The sequence below is a fragment of the Musa acuminata genome, chromosome BXJ2-11 (assembly GCF_036884655.1).
Source record: "Musa acuminata AAA Group cultivar baxijiao chromosome BXJ2-11, Cavendish_Baxijiao_AAA, whole genome shotgun sequence".
NCBI lineage: Eukaryota > Viridiplantae > Streptophyta > Magnoliopsida > Zingiberales > Musaceae > Musa > Musa acuminata.
The window spans coordinates 4,107,618-4,129,024 of record NC_088348.1 but is presented as its reverse complement, the minus strand read 5'-3'; the positions used below and the strand labels follow the sequence as shown (position 1 = coordinate 4,129,024).

The 21,407-nt window shown below is 39.7% G+C and overlaps 4 protein-coding genes across 5 annotated transcripts; all 4 read left to right on the top strand.

Annotated features, from left to right (window-relative positions):
- Positions 1-474: 474 nt before the first annotated feature.
- On the top strand, positions 475-6,183 carry LOC135627788 (uncharacterized). Of its 2 annotated transcripts, XR_010492698.1 has the most exons (5): positions 475-622; positions 962-2,289; positions 3,629-4,418; positions 5,445-5,878; positions 5,977-6,183. XR_010492698.1 is itself a non-coding variant. In XM_065134085.1 (4 exons), exons 2-4 carry the CDS (start codon positions 967-969, stop codon positions 5,666-5,668), a joined length of 2,337 nt encoding a protein of 778 aa, XP_064990157.1. In that variant the 5' UTR covers positions 475-622; positions 962-966; the 3' UTR covers positions 5,669-6,183. The 2 variants fall into 2 exon arrangements, 1 of the variants encoding a protein (XP_064990157.1); XM_065134085.1 differs by having other exon boundaries at positions 5,445-6,183.
- Positions 6,184-9,358: 3,175 nt separating this feature from the next.
- LOC135626210 (uncharacterized) lies at positions 9,359-10,204 on the top strand. Its single transcript, XM_065131363.1, has one exon. It carries the CDS (start codon positions 9,515-9,517, stop codon positions 9,953-9,955), a length of 441 nt encoding a protein of 146 aa, XP_064987435.1. The 5' UTR covers positions 9,359-9,514; the 3' UTR covers positions 9,956-10,204.
- A 4,646-nt stretch (positions 10,205-14,850) lies between these two features.
- LOC103970893 (uncharacterized) lies at positions 14,851-18,302 on the top strand. Its single transcript, XM_009384813.3, has 2 exons — positions 14,851-15,137; positions 17,179-18,302. Exons 1-2 carry the CDS (start codon positions 14,914-14,916, stop codon positions 18,095-18,097), a joined length of 1,143 nt encoding a protein of 380 aa, XP_009383088.2. The 5' UTR covers positions 14,851-14,913; the 3' UTR covers positions 18,098-18,302.
- Positions 18,303-19,113: 811 nt separating this feature from the next.
- On the top strand, positions 19,114-20,491 carry LOC103970454 (uncharacterized). Its single transcript, XM_009384234.3, has one exon. The coding sequence runs from the start codon at positions 19,270-19,272 to the stop codon at positions 20,368-20,370; it is 1,101 nt and encodes a 366-aa protein (XP_009382509.2). The 5' UTR covers positions 19,114-19,269; the 3' UTR covers positions 20,371-20,491.
- The last annotated feature ends 916 nt before the right edge of the window (positions 20,492-21,407 follow it).

Here is a 21,407-nt window from a genome sequence, read left to right as displayed (position 1 = left end):
ATCATCATGGAATTAATATTTTATGTGTAAAATATGTCAGATCAATACCTTAGTGGTAAAAAAAAATAAATTTAAGAATTATAATTAAAATATTTAATTTAATTATTCAAAATTTGTTATTTCTCCTTTTTATGCTATTAAATTTATATTTTAGAAAAGGTCTTATCTAATTTGTTTATAATAATAATAATAATAATAATAATAAACAACTGACGCGGTAAGGTTTGACAGGTAACATTTTTGAGCTTGGAAACATGCAAGCGACTCACAGTCCTCCGTGTCGATCGTCTATTGGGAAGAGGCAAACATGAGGAGGGTTATGAGTGGACCCCACGGCATGGCAGTTAATCAATTGCGAGGGTTTCCCATCAAACGAAAAGCCTCGGTTGGAGGGCATCCGCGAGCCTCCCTCGCGTCTACGCTACTCCGCAGGACCACCCGACCGCGGAGGGCGTTCTCGTGATTAAGCGACCACAGGCATCAAGTCGGCGGCCCACCGCCCCCTCGTCCTCAGCCTATCTTCACTCGCCTCTCTCTCTCTCTCTCTCTCTCTCGTGTCTCGCGATTCCTCTCCTGTGGCCGACGCCGCCACCCGTCCTCGTCTCCGCCTCTTCGAGAGAAGGTACGACGAACGCAACAATTAACCCCACCACCCTCCCACACTTTTATATTTCCCTACGACTCCCTCTCTCCCGCTTTTTCTTTTTCTATTTTGTCTTCTTCATCTTCTACAAATGAGGGAAATTCTTCGTCATGGTTTTCTATTTCGAATCTTTATTTATTTCAAGAACAACGAGAAAAGAAAGAAAAGATCAACAGTAATGTTTCGAATTCTTTTCCCGTTGCAGGGAAAAACATTGGTTTTGATGGTTTTTAACGATTAATCCCTACTTTTTGTTTTTTCTCTCTTCTGGTTGTTGGGGGGCGGGGGGGGGGGGGGCGGCGGTGATACTCTTAATAGGTGATATGGGAAGAGGAGGGAGGGTCGTTTACAAGCGGGCGGCCGCCGGACGGAGGCGTAGGCGCCGATCCAAGGCCTCCGACGACGACGACGACGACGATGACGAGGAGTACGTCTTGGGAGAGGAGGAGGAGGAGGAGAGCTCTGACGAACCCCTCGCTTCCGACGGCGAGGAAGACGAATACGAGTTCGGCGAGTCCACCGGTGGCTCCGATGATGATGATGAGCAGGAGTTCTTGGCGCCGAGATCGAAGCCCCGAAAGGCCCCTTCCAAACCCAAGAGGAGGGTGAAGAAATCTAGGGTTTGGGATGACGATGACGACGATGATTACGAGGAGGAGGAGGAGGAGGAGGAAGAAGACGAGGAGGAGGAGGAGGATCGAGTGGATTTTTCGATTCGGAAGAAGGGGGAGAGGAGGAAGAAGGCTAGGGTTAGATCTCGCCGTCAGAAGCCTAGGGCTTCGGATTCTGAGGAAGAGGTAAGGGAGGAAGAAGACGATGATGGGGATGAGGATTTCTCGCCCGATGAGCAAGATTTTGAGGATGAAGAGGCATCTGTGATTTCGGAATTTAAAAGGAAAGGAGGAAATCCGAAGCAAGGTGGGAAGAAGCGGAAGCCGAGGGCTTTGAAACGAAAGAAAGGGAAAAGGAGCAGGCCACACAGATCTGGCGAAGATGATGATTTCATAGTGAAAGATCGTGTTGCGATTGATAGAAAGTCGAAAAAACCTAAGGAAACAGGGAGGAGGAAAGTCTCAACATCGTGGGCTATCAAGAATAAGTCGCCAGTGGAATCAGATACATCCGATTTTGATTTTGTAACTTCAGATGATGATTTCATGGAGGACACGGTTTTGTTAAATAGACCGGAGATTAACAACAAACATTTCAGGAAGACAAACACAAAAAGAACACGGGGAAAGGTTATGGTCTCGTCGGATAAATCAGAGTCTTCTTTAGATGGTGATTATATGATTTCTGAGGAAGAATTAAGGGATCTGGGAGTTGGTGGGGTTTTGGATCAGCCTCAGCTGAAGAGGATATCTGCTGGAATGAAGGGCGACAAGAAGGGCAAGGAGAAAGAAAACGATGAGCTGGGGAAGCCGCTCTGCGGGATCTGTTTATCAGAGGAGCAGAGGATGACAGTTCGAGGAGTGTTGAATTGCTGCACACATTATTTCTGCTTTGCATGCATAATGGAATGGTCAAAGGTTGAGTCACGATGTCCTGTTTGCAAGCGGAGGTTTGGGACCATTACCAAGTCATCAAGGTCAGATCCAGGGTTTGGGTTGCGGAAAGCAGTTATAAAAGTTGAAAAGCGTGATCAGGTATTCACTTTATTTTTGCACTCTTCAGTCATTCATTTTTTAAGCTCAAGGAATTTTACCCTCTCATAGCACTAGTTAAATGCATGATGTGTACATGCAAATATATAACCTTAATATGTTGCATTTGTCACTAGTCCAATAAAATTTGGCAACAAAAAGAATGTCAAACGTTTGGAACTTGGGATCTCATTTATCCTGGTATTATGCTTGCAATTATAGTGCACAAATATCTAACCTAGTTTCTTATGCTATTCTTCAGGCATGCGAAGTAGGTACAGTAGGTGTGATAAACTGACTTCCATGTACATAGTTGATTACGGATCTTACTTTTAGTTGCATAATAAATTTGATAGGACAAGCAAAAACAATAACAACCAACCTACAGAGCGTGGTTGAGTAAGATTATTGCAATTGTACTTCTTGCTTCACCATTTTGGTTTCCACCTGGGGTCTAAACTTTATGTTTGAATCAGGTTTAAATTATCAAGTGATTCATCATAAGGTTTCCCACTAAATGTTTTGCAATCACGGATATGGCTTGAAGAAATATCAAGATTTTCTCTACTGCATGTTGATGCAAGAGCATGTCCGTAATTTTGAATAGAGATCATAACATTTATTCACATTTTATGTGTCAGAAGTGCATGACTGGATTTTGTTTATTGAAGCTCTTTCTTTTGTAGAAGCGCCGACAAAAGTAGTTCCTGTTTGTTAGCTGGATTTCTAGATGAAAACCACTTGTTAAGTAGGCCTGGGACATGTTTTCTATAATAACCTTGTATACCATTTTTGGCACTTGTTTTTTTATACTATCATTTGTTGATTCTTCTGTCTCAGCAAATGGAATTGTGAAGGAAATTGAGCTTAACTGTTTATGACTTGCATGTTACTTGAGTAAAATTTCAATTTCCACAAAGAGTACTGATTGCCATTTTTGGACATCCATGCTTGTTTACAAAATTGTCATTGTGGATTTTCTCATTCGAGAAGGTTAATCATTTTCAAGAAAGAGTATATTAATGTGCTTTACAAAAATCTCTTAGAAATCAAATGGGAACTGCTGATTCTTAATTCAGAAAGTTTACAAGATAAACGATGTTTTGAAGAATATATGTTTCACAAGGAAATTAATACAGAAAGTATGGTAACTGTAAGAAAATCTTTTAGGTGCTTCTTTATTTTAGTTTACTGGATTTTTTTTGTTTTTCCTGATGTACTGCGATGCACCGATGATTGCAGTATAATAACTTGCAGTTTCTGGCTGAAGCTAGCTATTCATATTTGTTTATTTCTTGTATCATGTAATTGTGCCTTTAAGCCTTGCCCTTTGTTTGTAAAGGTCTATCAACCTTCTGAAGAAGAAATAAGACGAATGATGGATCCTTATGAGAATGTAGTATGTATAGAGTGTCATCAAGGTGGAGATGATAGTCTCATGTTACTCTGTGATATCTGCGATTCACCTGCACACACATATTGTGTTGGTCTTGGAAGGGAAGTACCAGAAGGCAATTGGTACTGTGAATGCTGTAGGTCTGCTGGCGATGGTTCATCATATTTGCAAAATGAGCGTATTGTGACTGATCAAGCAGCAAACAGTAGTGATTTTTTGGTCACTCCTGTTAGAATGGAAGATGTTGCAGTTCGTGATAATACAAATTTGCAGAGATCAAGTCAACCTTCCTTGCAAGAAATTGATCTGAATGTCTCTCCTAGGTCGGTGGAAGATTATGGATCTACATCTCAGTTTTTTGGAGCTGGGGCAACGACTCTTTCTGGAAGACGTGCAATACATCAACGTATACGCATTTTGTTGTCCAACAGTAGACCAAGGCAGATCTCTGCAGAAACTAATGTGCTTCGTGATAACATGGCAAGTGGTGTTATGACATCAGAAGTAAGAGAAAGTGGGGAAAGCCTACATAGTTCTCAGGGGTTCAGTTCTTGGAACAGGGGGTCAGCTGCTGAACAGTGCCATCACAACAATAGGCCTTCCGTTCAGTCTAATGCTAATTTGGTTCAATGTGCAACTGAAAGCAGTAGTTTCCAACATGTGAATGGTGCCAAGGAACAAGTCCACTCCATGGTAAAAAGCCATTTAAAAGAACTATCCAGCGGTTCTCCACTTGGTATGTCAAACATATATAATTCTTATCAACCTATATTGTTTAAAAGCAAAAAGAAAAATGCAGAATGAAATTAGAAGAGAATTTAGGTGTATCCTTCTTATTTAGATGCAGAATTCTTTTTATAGAAAAAACATAAGAAGCCAAGGCCCTGTTTGATGCAAATGATGGCATGAGTTATTTTACTATTAAGTTCCTTGACAATCACGCTTTTCCTCATATATAGTATATCTTGTTAGGTCAACAACAAGATCAAGTGAATTGCCTGTTCAGTTGAAAGGGCAGTATAAGTAAATTCTTTAAGGAAATATATATATATATATATATATATATATATATATATATATATATATATCACATCAAAGTTAGTTATTCTTCTTTATCCCTGTAAATTGAAGTTCAGCATATATATTCAACAGAATTTAAAAGATCATATATATGCCATTTTAGTTCATTTTCATTTGTTGACTGTTAGCATAATGAATTTGAAACCTGTCAGCTCTTTAGTCAGCTGTTTCTTCCAATATTTTTAAAATATTTTATTTCTCCTCTATGGTCGAGTTGAGATATGAAAGGGGAAAAAAAGGAACAGAATTTATTTGCCACCTTTTATTCCTTTTGAAGTGATTAATCCAAACATGGTGCAAGTCTTATTTGCTTTTATCTTTGGAAATGACATTACATATATTAAGTTAAGCTGCATGTTTCCTGAAGCTAATTTGCTTAGGAAAAGTAAGATTGATTATTGCAGTTTTTCTTGCATATATTCATATAAGAGATTTTTAGTACATCTTTTGACCTTACAGTGTCTTCCTTGCTTATATTATTCCCCTATTTTTCTTGTGTTTAATTGTTTCAAGCCTCTTTCTGTTTTGTATCGTAGAGTTGATATGAATGATAGGTTGAGCTAAGTCTAGTAGATAATATATTCTTTTCATCATTTGTTTAACTTGCACCTCTAATTTGATCATAACTAGTAGATATTATAGTTCTTTGTAGGAACTAATTTTTAAATGTTTCATTCACAAGATCGTATCACTTTCAAGGAGTTTGCTAGGCGTTCTACCCACACTGTTTTAGCTGCATGTGGAATTAAACATCATAGGAGAATGGTTTCTGTCCCTGTCCATCCTCCTGGCTGTTGTTCACATGTTTCAGATCAAGAACAAGTAGTTGTGACTCAAGGTTGCTGCTTGTCTTGCTTTAGCTCTTATGTCAAGGATGTGGTTCAGAAGATTTTGCATGCTACTTGAATCTAGGCTGGCAAATGATCCTTGGGTAATACTGCATCGACTGTCTTGATCATGTCCTGCAGCTACGTTCATATTGGCAACGCCTATTCTTGCCTGAAGAAATCAGGATGGCTTCACAAGGTCATTATTTTTTTGCAGTACTCTGATAGGACTGCAAATCTGTACTCCAAAAAATTAGTATCTCTTGAAGATTGAGATTGAATCTTATTGGTAAGTAGAGAAGAACTTGTGGTTTCTCCTGGTTAGTTCAATTGAATTATTTTTTTAGCTGATGGAACGCTCGCCCTCTGCATTTGTCCTCGGCGCAGATCAGAAGTCTTTTTATGGTCCCGCTGACTTGAAAAACTATGAACATTTCACTCTTTTTTTACATGTCAAGCATCATCATAGCCCAAACGATTCTGTAAAGCAGAACGCAAAACACGTGTACTCATATTTCTTCAATTTTGATTCCAGTGTATTTAGTTTCAACTGATTAAAGAGTTCAATGAAAATGTAGAGGACTTGAAATTTTATCATGTGGTTGTTTCTTTTATAGGCCATCTTTGGTTGTTTGGGAGTTTGGGGGAAGTGTTTTTGCCTTGCGGATTGGTGTGTTGTTCTTCGATGTTTCTTCAATCAATCCCCCCAGTCCCCTCCCCTCTTAATAACAACCTCTACCTGCATATTTATGCCTGTTTTTTGCTGTGTGTGTGTGGTGGATGTACAATTGGGCAATTTTTGTTTGTAGAATGGCTACTTGGATTCTTTCCTTCCAAATTTGTCGTGGATCATTGCACAGTACATTGATTGCTTCTCTCCTCTTTTCACACTCATGTGGCTATGCTGATGTGTTTTTGGGAATCTTACCAAGTTTTGCGTGCACCAGCACATAACTTGGCATGCATGTGAGGTAATCTCCTCGTCTTTTCTGATACGGTAATCTTATTATGTCTGCTTTTTCCTAAAGAAGTCTCTACTATTAGACTTTTACCTAATGTTGACCTCCTAATTGGATTTTTTTTCTAGAAGCGATTCTTTTTCGTCAGGCTGATGAAAATATCTTCCATCAATGGCGCTGTCGTCACCTTCGCCCACCGCGGTCGCCATCGTTGCCACCCCTTCTCACCGACAGCAGGGAGCTCTTCCTCCTCGCCATCGTTGTCCTCCAGGTTGCTCGTGGCACCGTCGGGCCTCGCTCATGGGGCCACGCCATTTCAACCCCAATCGTAGCCTCGGCCCTTGCCTTTCGTCGCTCCCCCTTCCTTATCCCTTATCGGTGTCGCTCTCCACCGCTCCCTCTTTCTCGCGATCCAAGAGCTCCATCCGCAAGGATTGCACCGCTAGCACCATCACCATGAGGAGGAAGAGCTCCCTACCGCTAGCAAGAAGGAGCAGGGCGGGGTGACGACAGTGCTGGAAGGCGAAAGGGGGGGCCAACTGGTGGAGGACGGGGCGGTGGCCGTGACGTTGGAACGCGGAGGGTGGAGCCGAAGGTCGTAGAGGTGGAGGTGGCGGTGTCGAGGAGGGGCGGGGCGAAGTCGGAGGGGGCGACGCCACTCGCAGTGGTAACAAGGGTGGAGGCGACAGGCGACGCCGCTTGTGATCGGCGAAGGCGATAGCGATAACGACCATGGTTGCCGACTGATGGTGTCCTTTCATTTCCTTTCTCCTATTATTATATTTATTTTGTTCTTGTCATATGTGAATAATATAAGAATATATAAATATAAATATAATAGGTCTTACTTCGCTTTTTAAACTTATAGATTTAATAATATTATTAATGAAAAAATAAAGATAATAACAAAAGATTTTGGCGTTTATATAAATAATCCTTTAACTAATTTCATACGTCTTGAGTTATTATGCAGTGATTTCTACCCTCTTTCTTTTTTCTTTTTCTTTTTTCCTGAAATGAAGTGGCAGAGTAGATTTATTTCATGATTTTGAATCGAGGAATACAAACCTCTTGCAAAATCGATGCACAATTTGGATTCAACTCTATTAGCAAAATGGATGAGTTATAGATTTCATTGAGAGCATAAACTTCCTTATGAAATTTAAAATTAAACAAATAAACTATGAAATTAAAATTACAGCCTTTTTTCTTTTAAGTGAGTCAATGATATTTTGGAGAGACTTTGTGATACCAACATTTGTGACTTTGTGATCCCACTTGATGAAGTTGCTTGGGAACTTTGTGATACCAACAAAACTCTATATAAGTCTAATCCATCACTTCGACGAAGCATAATGAATTTGCCTTTCACATGAATTGCTGTGGTACAAGTACTTAAGAACATCAAGAACTTACCATTTAAGATTTTGTGCAATGCATCCAACAAGTATAGGATTCGGCAATCGCATACAATTGGCCTTCCAATATTAACAATTTTGTGGCAACAAAACTCTATAAAAGTTGGGTCCTCAATCATCACATGCGCATGCTAAATAAATAGATTTTGAGTTGTCTTGATATTTTCGGTCACTCGTTAGCTAATTAAATCCAGTAGATGTAAACATACTGTTCTGTACATAACTCGATCTCGAAGTGTTAGGATTCCATAGGGATGCTGGAGACATTGTTCGAATAAAACACAGGTTATGAACTGTCACGATCTTGGATTAACACAATAAATTCATCATCATCATCATTATTTTTAACGAACAAGCATACCATGACTGAAGAGTCAGCACGACTAGGTTCACGGATCGATGTCGGGAGCCTTCTAGTGGCTGAGCTGGACGCCGAGGTCAACCGGGCCCTTGAGATGTTGATCCGCGTTCCTTGATGTGCTGATCCAGGCGCTGTGTATGTCGAGTTGCGTCTCTCCGTCTCCGGAGTGGTTGGCAGCTCGTCTTTGTGAGTTGACCGCGCCCTCGGGAAGGTATGTTGGTCAACGTTGGTCGAGATTCCGACCGATTGGATGTTGTCCTTTATGCACTGGATGGCAAGTCCCGGGTTGAGACGCTCACTGCTCGCGGGTGGTCGTCCGCTTGCAAAAATGGCCCCCGCCGGGTGATCCCGGCTGTGGCACCTCAAACAAGCAAGTCAGTGTGGGGTGAATTATTTTTTTTCGTCTCTCCCTTTGCCGGAGGTCGATCAGGGATTTTATACTATTGCACGAGGGTCGATAGCGCGTGGCCGCTGACCCCGGAAGGGCGGGACGGGACTTCTGACCAATCGTCATGTCCGGGACGTGAGGAGCAGCATCAGATGGCACCGTCTGAGCTCTCGGGACGAGACAGGCGGAGCAACTTCTCGGTACGGTTCTGACTTGACGTGTGACATCAGTGATGACGTTTCTGGGCTTCCAAAACATGCCGTATCAATCATCATCATCCATTTCATTTCATTGTTTTCTTCTGTGTGTAACGAGGCTTGGAAGGCACTCCATGTATGTGGAACAAAGACGACTGAGTTGGCTGCGTGCTGTACACTCACTGCACCGTCAGTTCTTGCTGGAAGGGGATAAATAATGAATAATTATAAATAAAGGATTAATTACAAACAAAATTGTCATTTTTTTCTTTGAAAAGTATATATATATATATATATATATATATATATATATATATATATATATATATATATATATATATATATAATGAAGTAACTAACATTATGGAGAATCCAATATTAGGGAGTTTACGAACAAAAAGAAAGTACAATAAATTAAAATAAAAGGCAAGCCAACTCCTTCCTTCACCGTTCGAAAAATGCAGTTATAATTAGTCGTCCTCACCCTAAATTTGAAGTCTCTCATCGCCCAAAACTATTTGCAATGTTAAGCCAAATCTCCGCCGATCTCTTTCTCTCTCTCTAAAGCCTTTCTTCCCTATTTGCCTTCTCTCCCACTGGAGATGGACGACTTCGAACGGAGGAACCGGGACGAGCACCGGTACTCGGCCGCCGACCACGATCGTGGCCATCGACCGTACGACGGCGGCTACCGCAACGAGTTCCGAGCCTACGGCGCAGGCGCCGGCGACCGTAGGCTGGAGATCGTGAAGGGGAACGTCTTCAGCGCCAACCAGACCTCCTACTACGCCGCCGACCGGGACCGGCATCCCTCGCCGCCGCCGCGGCGTCGGTCTCGGGATCCGCCGTTCCCGCCGCCCCAACGCAGCGGCTTGTCGTCTGCGGGGTCTAGCGCCTGGTGCTTCACCGACCCGGAGGCGAAGCGGCGGCGGCGGGTAGCCAGCTACAAGGCGTACGCGGTGGAGGGCAAGGTGAAGGCGTCGTTCCGGAAGGGGTTCCGGTGGATCAAGGTCAAGTGCTCCGAGCTCGTCCACGGTTGGTGAGCGAGGCGGAAGGGAAGCGGATGGCGCCGCTTTGTGGTGACTTTTATGGAGGTATTATTGGTTTCTTTCGATGCAAACAATATGTTTGTGTTTATTACATATGATTCTCTTTGTTTTCTCCTTGGAAACTCTTTATCTAATGTGAGACTGTAGGAGTGAACTTTTAGATTAAATGTCTTTATATTGAGTAATTGAAGATCAATGTAAAGGAGCTTTTTATATTCTTAAAAGATGCTGCTTAAAATTTCAGTTTTGTTGGGGTAATTGAAGATCATTGCGAATCGATAATTGCATCTCATATGATTGCCATTTGCTTCTTAGTTTCTGATCTTGAATGGAGAGAGATATGATCATGTACAAATGTTGTTAAACAACCACTCTTGTTGCATTTGTTGCCTCCTCATCTTTGAACTTTAGGGAGATGATGACCAAGTTATGGTGGATTAAGTAGGGTTCTCCCAGCATTGTGCTTAGTTAGTTGAATCTGTAGGCAAAAACTGGCACAATGGATGTTATTAGATTGGTTCATAAATTTGGATTTATAAGCTACAAGAGTATTATAACTTTAAGCTAATTAAGAACAAATTGCCATATTTCCTTGGAGAATATTATGCATTCTATGTTGCTTCTTGAAGGATGTATATATATTGACATGTACAAGTAAGAAACATATTTTTTTGATGAATATACATTGAGTAACTTTCGGATTTCCTTGCTGAGAGTGAGAATTGCATTATATAAGCTGAAACACTTAGAGATGTCTTAGGCAAGTGATCCAAATCTGATATTGACCATTTTGAGACAATTCACTAATTCTGAGCAAACCTGTTTCTTCCTTGTAAGTAGTTCTCCTTCTCTTTTATTTCTCTTGTAGATATTTAGGCTTTGATTAGCAAATGCTCTCTGTAACCTTCATCATGTGTTGAGTTAGGTTGCTTTTGAACTGATCAAAATGGCAAATCAATCTTCCAATCTACTTTGTGCCATTTATGACATTGTATGTAAGCATTGTAGTAAACCTTTATATATATCATCGGGCAAAAAAGATTTAGTAGATAAATCTTAAGATTTTTAGAAGAAAATAAATTTTAAGAGAGTAGGATTGGTGTTTCCAGGAAACTATCTTGAGATAGTGGTTATCCCACACACATTGCAGATGACTATAGAAATTCTACCCAGCATAGTTACCTATTGTGTCACTGACCTAAACCAACTCCTAGATTGTATGAGAAAAGCAAAAAAGGACGACTAAAGATTGTAAGGAGAAGATTTCTTTTTTAACATCTGATAATTGATCGTGAATTGAATGTCTATTTATATAATAATTGATAATTTATTCTTAACATAAATTAATTATTATAAATAATATATTAATTTTCTTGTTTGTGTACTATGGTTAAGAAAATGGTTAAAATTGATTTCGTTAATCACATGCACGAGTTAGAATTTTACTAATCGATTAAATTATAAATTGATTTATTTCCTAATAAGTAACGTGATTTTTAGGAAGTAAATAGTTTATATTCTATTTTTGTGTAAATCATAAGAAATAAATATTATATTTTTATCTTTATATGCGAAGGAAAAATAAAAATTAAATTATTATTTACCTTTCGAGAAGATATCATATTCTCTTATATAAAGGTAAATTACTACTTACCTTTCGGGGAGATATCATATTCTATTATATAAAGGGGCTCCTCATTTCTTATTCTCCACCGAGCCTTACATTGAGAGGATTGAGTAGAGGATTTTCTGAGAAGATGATCCTAAAGAGACGATAGTTCAAAAGGAGGTAGGATCGTCTATTCTTTTTTAATCAACTATTATATTTTTATGATGTATAATAATATTTTAATTTTAAAATTTTATGATGATAATACTAGAATGATCATTTGACTTATAATGAATTTCAAGATTGATTTACTTATTTAAATTTTTATTTTTAGATTAATATAATAATTTTAATTTATTTAATCAGAGGTATATGTGTTTTAAGAATTATGAATTTCTATGATTTAATTAGTCTTAAATTTAAGATTACGAATTTAAAATTTTTAATATATGGATTTGAGTTATTATTTAATAATTTAAAAATATTAAAATATAATATGATAAGAGGAGTCTAATTGGTTTTTGACTTGACTAAGGTTGATTTGCTAGGCTAGGTCGACTCAACCCATATGGTTAGGTACAACTCAACCTATGTGATCAAGTACGATCTAACTCATGTGGTAAGATACGACCAAACCCATGTGGCCAAGCATGACCTAACCCATGTAGTCACATATAATTCAGCCCATGTGACTAGGTACAACCCAACTCATGTAGCCAGGCATGATTCAGCCGTTGTGGCTAGGTACAATTCAACTTATGTGATCTAGCATATCTTAGCCCATGTTGCCATATATGAGCCAGCCCATGTGGTCAAGTAGGAGCTAACCCATATGACAAGGTACGACTCAGTCCATATAGTCAAACATGACTCCAACTCATGTGTCAAGGCATGACCCAACTCACGAGCCAAGCATGACCTAGTTTAGTGGTAAGACTCAACTTAACTTGTGAGTAAGGTTTAACTTGGTCCACGAAGTTAGGTTCACCGAACTATGCAATTGATACTAGACACATCATCACTCCTCTATCTAGCCCATTGTATCTCAGCCCAACCTATTACTTGGGATAATCATGTGCAGTACAATTATCCGTCCAAGACTCAGGTGTGTTAGTTTACTTTAGACTAACATTACACTGTATAGTCCAATTTCATCTTCCTTTATTGGTTTGTGTTTGTTAATTGTCTAAATCAGATAAGTTTGATTGCTTAAAGTCGCTTTAGGATGATTTCAAACCTACTTGACTTAATTGAAATCAATTAAATCTAAATTAGACATGATTCCATATAAGTTCTATAAGGATTTAAGGTTAGCTTCATTAGATCCTAATCAAATTGAGTTTGGTTCAAGTTAATTAGGTTATTCTAATTAGGGTTTTGGTTGATCGATGACTATTAAGAGATTGACGTCTCACGTCTTTATGATTTCATGAACTTAAAGTTCTGTGTTATTTGAAAATAATTATTGGTTTTATACTTTTTTTTAGTTTATGATATTGATATGATTGTTGTCATGTAGTATTTGTGACTATGCTAGTGATCCATATTGGAAGTACAACCTATGAAAGAAACTACAAGCCTATCATAATGCGGAGCCACCAATGGACATAGTCTAACAAATCATATATCAAACATGGTTCCTCTAATATTTTATCATGTTATTTCTTGGATGCATGTATGAATGAATGGATGAATGTAACTGAATGATCATGGATATTTATGTATCCGTATAAAGGGTAGGTAGGGTGATTCCATTCAGGGATTAGTGGGCTGTTAGACGTGATGATTAGTGGTTTTCTTCATTTGCTGTTAGGAGAAATGTATCATCATTTGGGCGGGTGAGGGATATCACTCTATCTGCTATTGGGAGTGCGATATGGGTGCATTATCGGGGGTGATGTATGTCTTTATTATCTGACTATTAAATTTGTGTTGCATGTGATTGATATATGATTTTATTTATTACATAAGAATTATCATTTTTTTATAATGAATCAATATGTTATGACATTTGCATATGTTTCATAAATATTGAAGATTATTTTTTTTATAATTTTTCAGAGGTTCTTACCTGGTTACTGATTTTTTTTATCTTATATTTATTTTCAGAATAATCAACTACTTTGCAATAGATCCGAGACTTTGGGTGAAAGAGATTTTTTTTTTGTTACTTGTGGTCTTATCAAGAAGATGTGATTATTTGACTAGTTAATAAAATATTTACTAATGTAAAGATAAGGATTTGAATTTAAGGATTAAAAAAGTGTCTTATGTAAATTATAAATAATAAAATAATATTTTTTTAAAAATATGGATTATTATAATGTATCTTAGATTTAAATGGATTGAGTCTTGTGAAGATAATTTTTAAGAACTAAAAAAAGATTCATTTCAGATCTAATTTTTTAAGTATAATGTGGTGTATAGTGATGAATTCAAAAATGATTTAAGATGTGTTTTGATGTAGAATAATAAAATCATAACTTATGTCTTAGAACAATTAAAATATTACGAGAAGAACTATTCAATCCATGATTTAAAATTAATATAAGTAGTGTTTACTTTAAAATTTTGATGATATTATTTTTGTGGAAAGAAATATAAAATATATATTAATAAATTTTTTTTGAATCAGAATAACTGAATATGAGACAGAGCAAATGATTGAAATAATTTGAGACATATGAAGAAAATGATACTTTCTTACTCCACTGTGGAGTCCTTTCACAAGCGTCCTCAAGAATTTCTTTATAAATATCAATAAGAAATAAGTTTACAAAAACAATAGAAAGAATTATTATTAGATATAATAATTTATATTTACACATAAATATGCAGCAGTTATTGGCTTCGGTCTAAATGCACAAAATGAATTCCATGTCAATGCTTGCCTGTAGCCATGCATGATGAAGAGAGTTGAGGATTGCAATTGAAATCCTTAGAATTAATGCAAATCTTTCTTAGAAAATTTCATCAAATAAATACAGAGTGGTGTTTGATATGGTCCAAAGAGAGTTCTGAAGCTGCACGATAGCAGACGTGATAAGAGACCAACCGATTACAAGCACGATAGTTATATATTTACCTTATTACCCCATCCCAATCTACTATGGTTTCAATATGTATCGGAAATATAAATCCATTATATTTATATGATAGATATACGGGGATCCGACACTAAACGATGTGGTCCGCTACCAGCCATCCGATCCAGATCCAACGCTCCACACGCACTAAGCGGAAGTTGAATCCCTAGCCATTACCGACCACAGCGATTTGAAATTTCAAACGCCAGCGAGCGAGAGAGAGAAAGGAGAGGTTTTGGGCGGCAAGGAGCACCAGAATGGCTTCCTTCGGCTTCTCGTGGGCCGATGAAGTGGAGCGAGAGGAGCAGGAAGAACTGGAGAAGGCGAAGGGGAAGGACGCGGGAGAGGAAGACGAGAAGCAGCAGCCTAAGAGAAAGGCTGACCCTTTCGGGTCCGCGAGGCCCAGGGAGGTGGTCCTAGAGGAGAAAGGAGTGGACTGGCGCAAGCTAGATCAGGAATTGGACGCCCATTCCAATCTCAGGTGATCCCTTCTCTGTTTGATCTCCGATCTGGTGTTGGGTGCTTCTTTAAGGTTTTATCAGATTCTTCATTTTAGGATTGGATTTTGTGGATGGATCTCCTCATTTGGAGATTGATCTCTTTAATTTGGCACGACAAGATCTTGACGACATGGGATAGAGATTTGAGAAATAGGAATAAACTTTGTTAGCATCTCAGTATAGACCATCTATTATATGCAAATGACAGAAAAATGTCACCTCAAACAAGGTGTTCGACTCAATCATCCTTCTGCCTTATGAATGGTGATCTAAATACCAAAACTTCACTTGGTTTGTAGGTAGTGCTTCTTTGAAGTTTTGGTTATGAGCAGATATTGTTGTATTGTAAAGGGAGTGCTGGTTAGTTGGACAAAATGCCATCACTTTCCAGCATCTCACTGCTCGATTTTCTATATTTTTGTAGCTGTGTGATTTCCTAGAGCAATTGGGCCTGCAGGTGTCAACCATTTACCATGTACTTCCTAGTAGCTCCTGATGTCTGATGATCACCTCGAAATAGGCCGATCGGTCCAATGTGGCTCTGACTCGGCTCCCTCTCGGGGTCGATGATACCATTGTAGATCCTCCATGACTCCCGAAGTGGCCCGACTCCTGATCCGTCAAGTCCTACAAAATGACCTATGTCAAGAGGTAATCACTTCCCATCTGTATCCTTCCCTGTAAAGGTCATCAGGGAAGTCAAATCCTTGAACTAAATCTAGTAGACCATAAAATTTGAAGCATTCAATAAAAAGTTAGGTGTCTAATATGCAATCTCAACCTTTTTCCAAGCACATACATTCCAATATCAATGTAAGCAACTTTCTCTCAAGATATAGAATTTTTCATGTGCATCAGATGTAAGAAACAGTTTCATCATGATAGAATCATAGGAAGCATGTTGACATGAAACCAAATTGCAGTCGAGAGTGAGCCTAGTAATTACTCCACATTTCCTGAATACTGTCATTTTAATTTTTCAGCATAAAATTTACTTTACCTTTGACTGTGAAACTTAAATACCCAATCATAGGTAAGATCAGTCATTACTCCATCATAAAGCCTATATTATGTGTTTTTGCAGTTTCTGGCTTTTCCATAATTTTCTTCTAATTATCAGATAACTAGTTGTCTGAACACTCTTTTAATGGAAGTTTGCTATTTCCAAATCTCTTATTAATTACTTGACTTATAGCCACTTGTGCAGAGTGTTGATCTTTTTGTTATGTTTTGTAACCATAGTTCCATGATAATATTTGTGTTTGTGGATGATTTTAGTCTTACAGTTCATGCTGAATTCTATTTATTTTACAATATTACTTATAAATCAAGACAGACCACCCAGATGTTGGCATATACTATGATCCATAGTAAGACTCTGGAACCTCAAATTATTGTTGTGATTACCATCTAATACCATAACAAAATATTCTACTTCAAATTTCTGTACCTAAGTTGATTGTTTGATTAAAAAAAACCTCAGTTCTTGTTTTTGTAACCTTAGATCCTGGTGATGCTTTTGGTTCTCAATGTTCTTGGAGTGCCAAATCTCTAAGCCTGAATTTAGGGAAAACTACTGACCATTATGAAAGAGGACAGCTTTGATAAAACTATTTTTGAAGGGGATAACATATTGTAAAACAATAACAAGTTATTGCCTAGAACTGGTACCAACTATATTTGTGGAGATGGCATAATCTTCTTTACTCATTGTCCTTTTCATTTATGCTTGGGTCATGATATAGGTACAAAGTCATGAAAACCATATTTTGTACTATTTTTGTACCAAATTTCTTGACTGATTATGCTTGTTTTTCCCTTGAATGATTGCTCTTCATCCTATATGCTAATTGTAATCCAAGACTACCTATTAATAGCTGAATCTTCACATTACAGGCAAAAAAAGTCACTTTATAGTTTACCAAGAAAATGATGAGTCTATTTGATGCAGTTATGTTTCTATTCTATGTTTTGCATTCCTTTTTGTACTATTTCCTACTTGCTAATCATTGGCGTGTACAGGAACGACAAGAAGCTAACAGGAAACGTTTCTCTGGCATCATCTTCCATTAGCAAAAAAGAACATCCTCTTGTTGGACTTGGTAATCACACAGATCAAATGAAGCCAGGACATGATCAAAGGAGCATTCGGTCGCAGAAGCACCAAAATGCTGTGCTTGTTCCCCCATTAAGGTTCCTTCCAAAAAATATAGCCCCTTTGCTGGGACACACTCATAGGGGACAATCTTACCCACAAAATGCTGCTTTGGACAGTGGTCTTCTGAGTCGACATCCATGCAACTCAAACTCAAACACTGTGCACCATTCTGCAGTCGATCCTTCTCTTGGTTTGTTAAGAGTACCACAATACAGTTTGAGCATGGTGGGGAGAAGCCAGTTGAGGATGCAACCAAACACTGGAACCTTAAAACACAGCCAACAAATGGGATCTAACTGCAAAATGGGTGTTACTAGAAACAAAGAGATGAATTTGAGGAACAACCACGAGGATGATGGAATTAGAAGATGTGACCATGGAAAAGAGACTCATTTCCTTGTTGCCGGAGAAGAGCTACAAGGTGACGGTAGGAGAATTCTGACTGATCTGAACATGGGAAGAACCAATATGAAGAAGACTCACAGAGTTGGTGAATCACAAGCTGCAAAGAGGAAGTCTTGCATTCAAGAGTTGACAGATAAAGCTATGGAACCGCGAATGTGGATTATGAAGACAAACCAGAACAATGATTGCCTGAGATCAGATTCTCCAGGAACTAAAAACAAAGTGGATGATGAAGGTGTAGAATTGGTTGGTCCTTCAACAAGTAAAAATGCATCTTCTGGCAAGAACAATCACAACAGAAAGAGAGGACTGCACTCAGCACCTCAGTCTGGTCGTCATAGAAGGAAGCAAAGGAATCAAGCTGGATTGTGCAAGTAACAAAAGAAAATTAGTTGTATCATTAGCACCAGTTAAGATTAAGAGACCCAATTGAACTTGTTTCTTTGACCTGAAATTTTGCTGACATGATATACAATTTATGAACTCAAAAACCTATGGACAATTCTTGCCCATAGGTTTTCCATACATTACATCGACATGTAGCATCTTATACTGCTATAGCCATTAATCTGGCAAATGTTTCATTCTCTGTTTTAGGTTTACTTACCCTTCGTAGTAGGAAAGCAAACTACATTAAAAGAACAACTCCAGACAATAAAAATATCTCATCCATTACTTCGAATCCATGGTTGTTTATATATACATATACATATACATATATATTTGCATTTGCATTTGCATGTTTCTATTATGTGCACGAAGGATGAGAAGCATACACGTGTAAGTATTTTATATACTGAGACCGCACGCATAGTTCAGATTCTGAACGTAAATAGGAAACTAGAGAAAGTTGATACTGACAGCAAGCAGACGTGCATGCCACCCTCTTCTTCTCCATCTCTCAAGATCCGAGGAGACTCTGCACGTGAGACGTGGGGCCTTGCGGACCTACGAGGTGGACCCACCCATATTTCATGAATCATGCACCTCACGTCGAGCAAAGGTTGACTTTTTCTTGCAGGTTTTTATAGTACCCAAGTTTGACTTTTTTTTCTTTTTATATAGGGTTAGAGATTACAACCCGAAAGGTCTTCGGGTGAGGCCTCCTCCTAACGTCACACTTCGAACTCTCGAAAGCAGTCATCATAATCGTATTAATTTCTCTATATTCAAGTTTAGTATTATTATGTGTCCCTTTAAAATCTAAAAGCTTAAACGTACATATAATAATCTGTCAAAATCTTTATCAGAATATAATATTTTTTTTATTACCTATTAAATATTTAACTGATACTTTTGTGGCATTTTAGTCAAACTACTAATGGGTGGCAATCTCGATATTACAGTTAAAATCAGGGCTACCACTATTCGTAAACAGTAACAACCTTCTGCGTGTCTCCTATTTATCTGACAGTATCCCGCGCGCGCTGCCATCGCCGCCTCCCTTTCTACCTTCGTCTCTCTCTCTCTCTCCCTCTCTGCCTTCTTTATCTCTCTGTCTTCATTGGTTCTCTCTACGAGCGACGTCGGAAGAAGGAAGAGAAGAGTAAATGGAGCTCGAAAACCCTGGCCATGGCGAAACGCTAAAGAGCCGCCCGCAATACCCTCCCTTCCCCGTCGGCACCATCGATGATGGCTCCTCATTCACCTCCACCCCCTTCGTCAGCGCCCCCTCCAGCCCTGGCCGTGATGGTGGTGCCGCCACGGCCGCAGCCGGAAGCTACTTCTTCAGCTGTCCCGCCAGCCCCGTCCACTACGTCCTCTCCTCCCCTCCTTACTCCTTTTCCCCAGCCGCTGCCTCCGTGGCGATCGACGAAGCGTCCGGCTCTGGTTCGTTTGAGTTCGACGGCGCGGCTCGCGGGGGAACGATGATCTCCGCGGACGAGCTCTTTCTCAACGGCCAGATCCGCCCGATGAAGCCCTCCTCCTACCACCTGCGACCGCAGTCCCTCGCGCCGCTGATGGATCTCGACGACGACGACTGTGACGATGTAGAGGAAGCGAAGGAAATGGCGGCGCTCGGAGCCCCGGAGGAGGGCGGAAGGGGGCGGCGCCTCAGGATCCGGGGCAGATTCATCCATCGGAGGACCAGATCCATGTCACCCCTTCGAAGCCCTCGATTCCGATGTCAAAGGAACGAGGAGGAGGAGCAGGAAGAAGCGAAGGAGCTCGAGTTCAACCCGGATCCCAAGGAGGCTGCGATGGCGCCGGACTCGGCCTCCTCCTCAGGCAACAGGAACTCCAAACCATGGATCTTCCTCAAAGATCTCCTCTACCGAAGCAAAAGCGAAGGCAGCGGGCGAGGGAACGGCAGGGAGAAGGAAAAGTTCTGGCACTCCATCTCCTTCTCCCCCTCCTCCAAATCGAAGCCCCCATTGCCGCCTCCGGCCGCGTCATCGTCGGTTCTGCCCCCGGCACCGGAGCAGAACAAAACAAAGCCGTCGAAACGGCCGGCAAACGGGTCGGGAAGGCGGCGCCCCACGGCGCACGAGCGCCACTACACGGCGAACCGCGCGCAAGCGGAGGAGATGAGGCGGCGGACCTTCCTGCCGTACCGTCAGGGTCTCCTGGGCTGCTTGGGCTTCTCCTCCCGTAGCTACGGCGTCTTCAATTGTCTCGCCAAAGCCCTCAATCCCGTCACCTCCAGGTAAACCATGATCCCATCACCCAAACCAATTTAAGTAAGAACGATCTCATACGCTCCCCTTTACGTTCTGTATACTCTTTTTTTCTTGTTTTCCTTCACCAAAATAAATTCCTATCTTTATGTTCTGTTCCTCATAACTCTGCCTCGCATAGATATAATAGTTCGTTCTATGGGTAGACGATATAGTAGTGATGTGATGCATGCCATGTTTGCTTAGTATAGGCATAGTTGCGTTTACTCTATGCTGAGGTGCAATAATGACGCCTGTACTATTGTTGCATACATTACAAGTAAGGCTGTGAGAGCGGCCTCCCAGGCACGTGACGTGCCGTGACCCCACCATTCACTTGAACCTGGCATTTGGAGACGAGGGACGGGAATCAGGCATTGTGGGCCGTACAACTGGGCATGTTGTCATCATCTCTCATTCACCGTCTCGTCTCGGTATAACTGTGGGACCTTCCACACCTGTGTACTGTGGGCATTCAGTGCTGGCTGCTTCGTAGGTTCCACCATTCTTCTGTATGCCATTGTCGTGAAGTGGGCACTTAACGAGGAGGCTTTGGATCCTCTCTCTTGTCCCCCATTCGACACGGATCAGTGACTCGGTTTCTACTGTCACTGTTCTTCCATGACACATGAGAAATGATAATGTGCGCATGGTAATTGGATGGAAAAACAAAAAGAAACTCAGGATCTGAAAGAATAAAGTAGAAGAAGTAAAACTTCGATGGAAGTTTGAGTTGGTTTATTAGAAGTTGATCAAGTTATATTTGAAATTGAAATAAATTTTAATCATCTTAAAATTATGTTCTAAAAAGTTTGAGTTAGGCTTAGTAGAAGTTGATATTAGTTACATTCGATCACTTCAAAAAAAAAAAATCATAAATTTTAATAATTAATTATCATTTTTAAAAAAAAAGTAAAAAAAATATTAATCATCTAAAAATTATGTTCTAACTAATTATTATGTGAAAGTTTGGATTGGTTTCGTAGAAGGGGGACCTAATTATACTCTAATATATGGAGCATTCTTCGGTA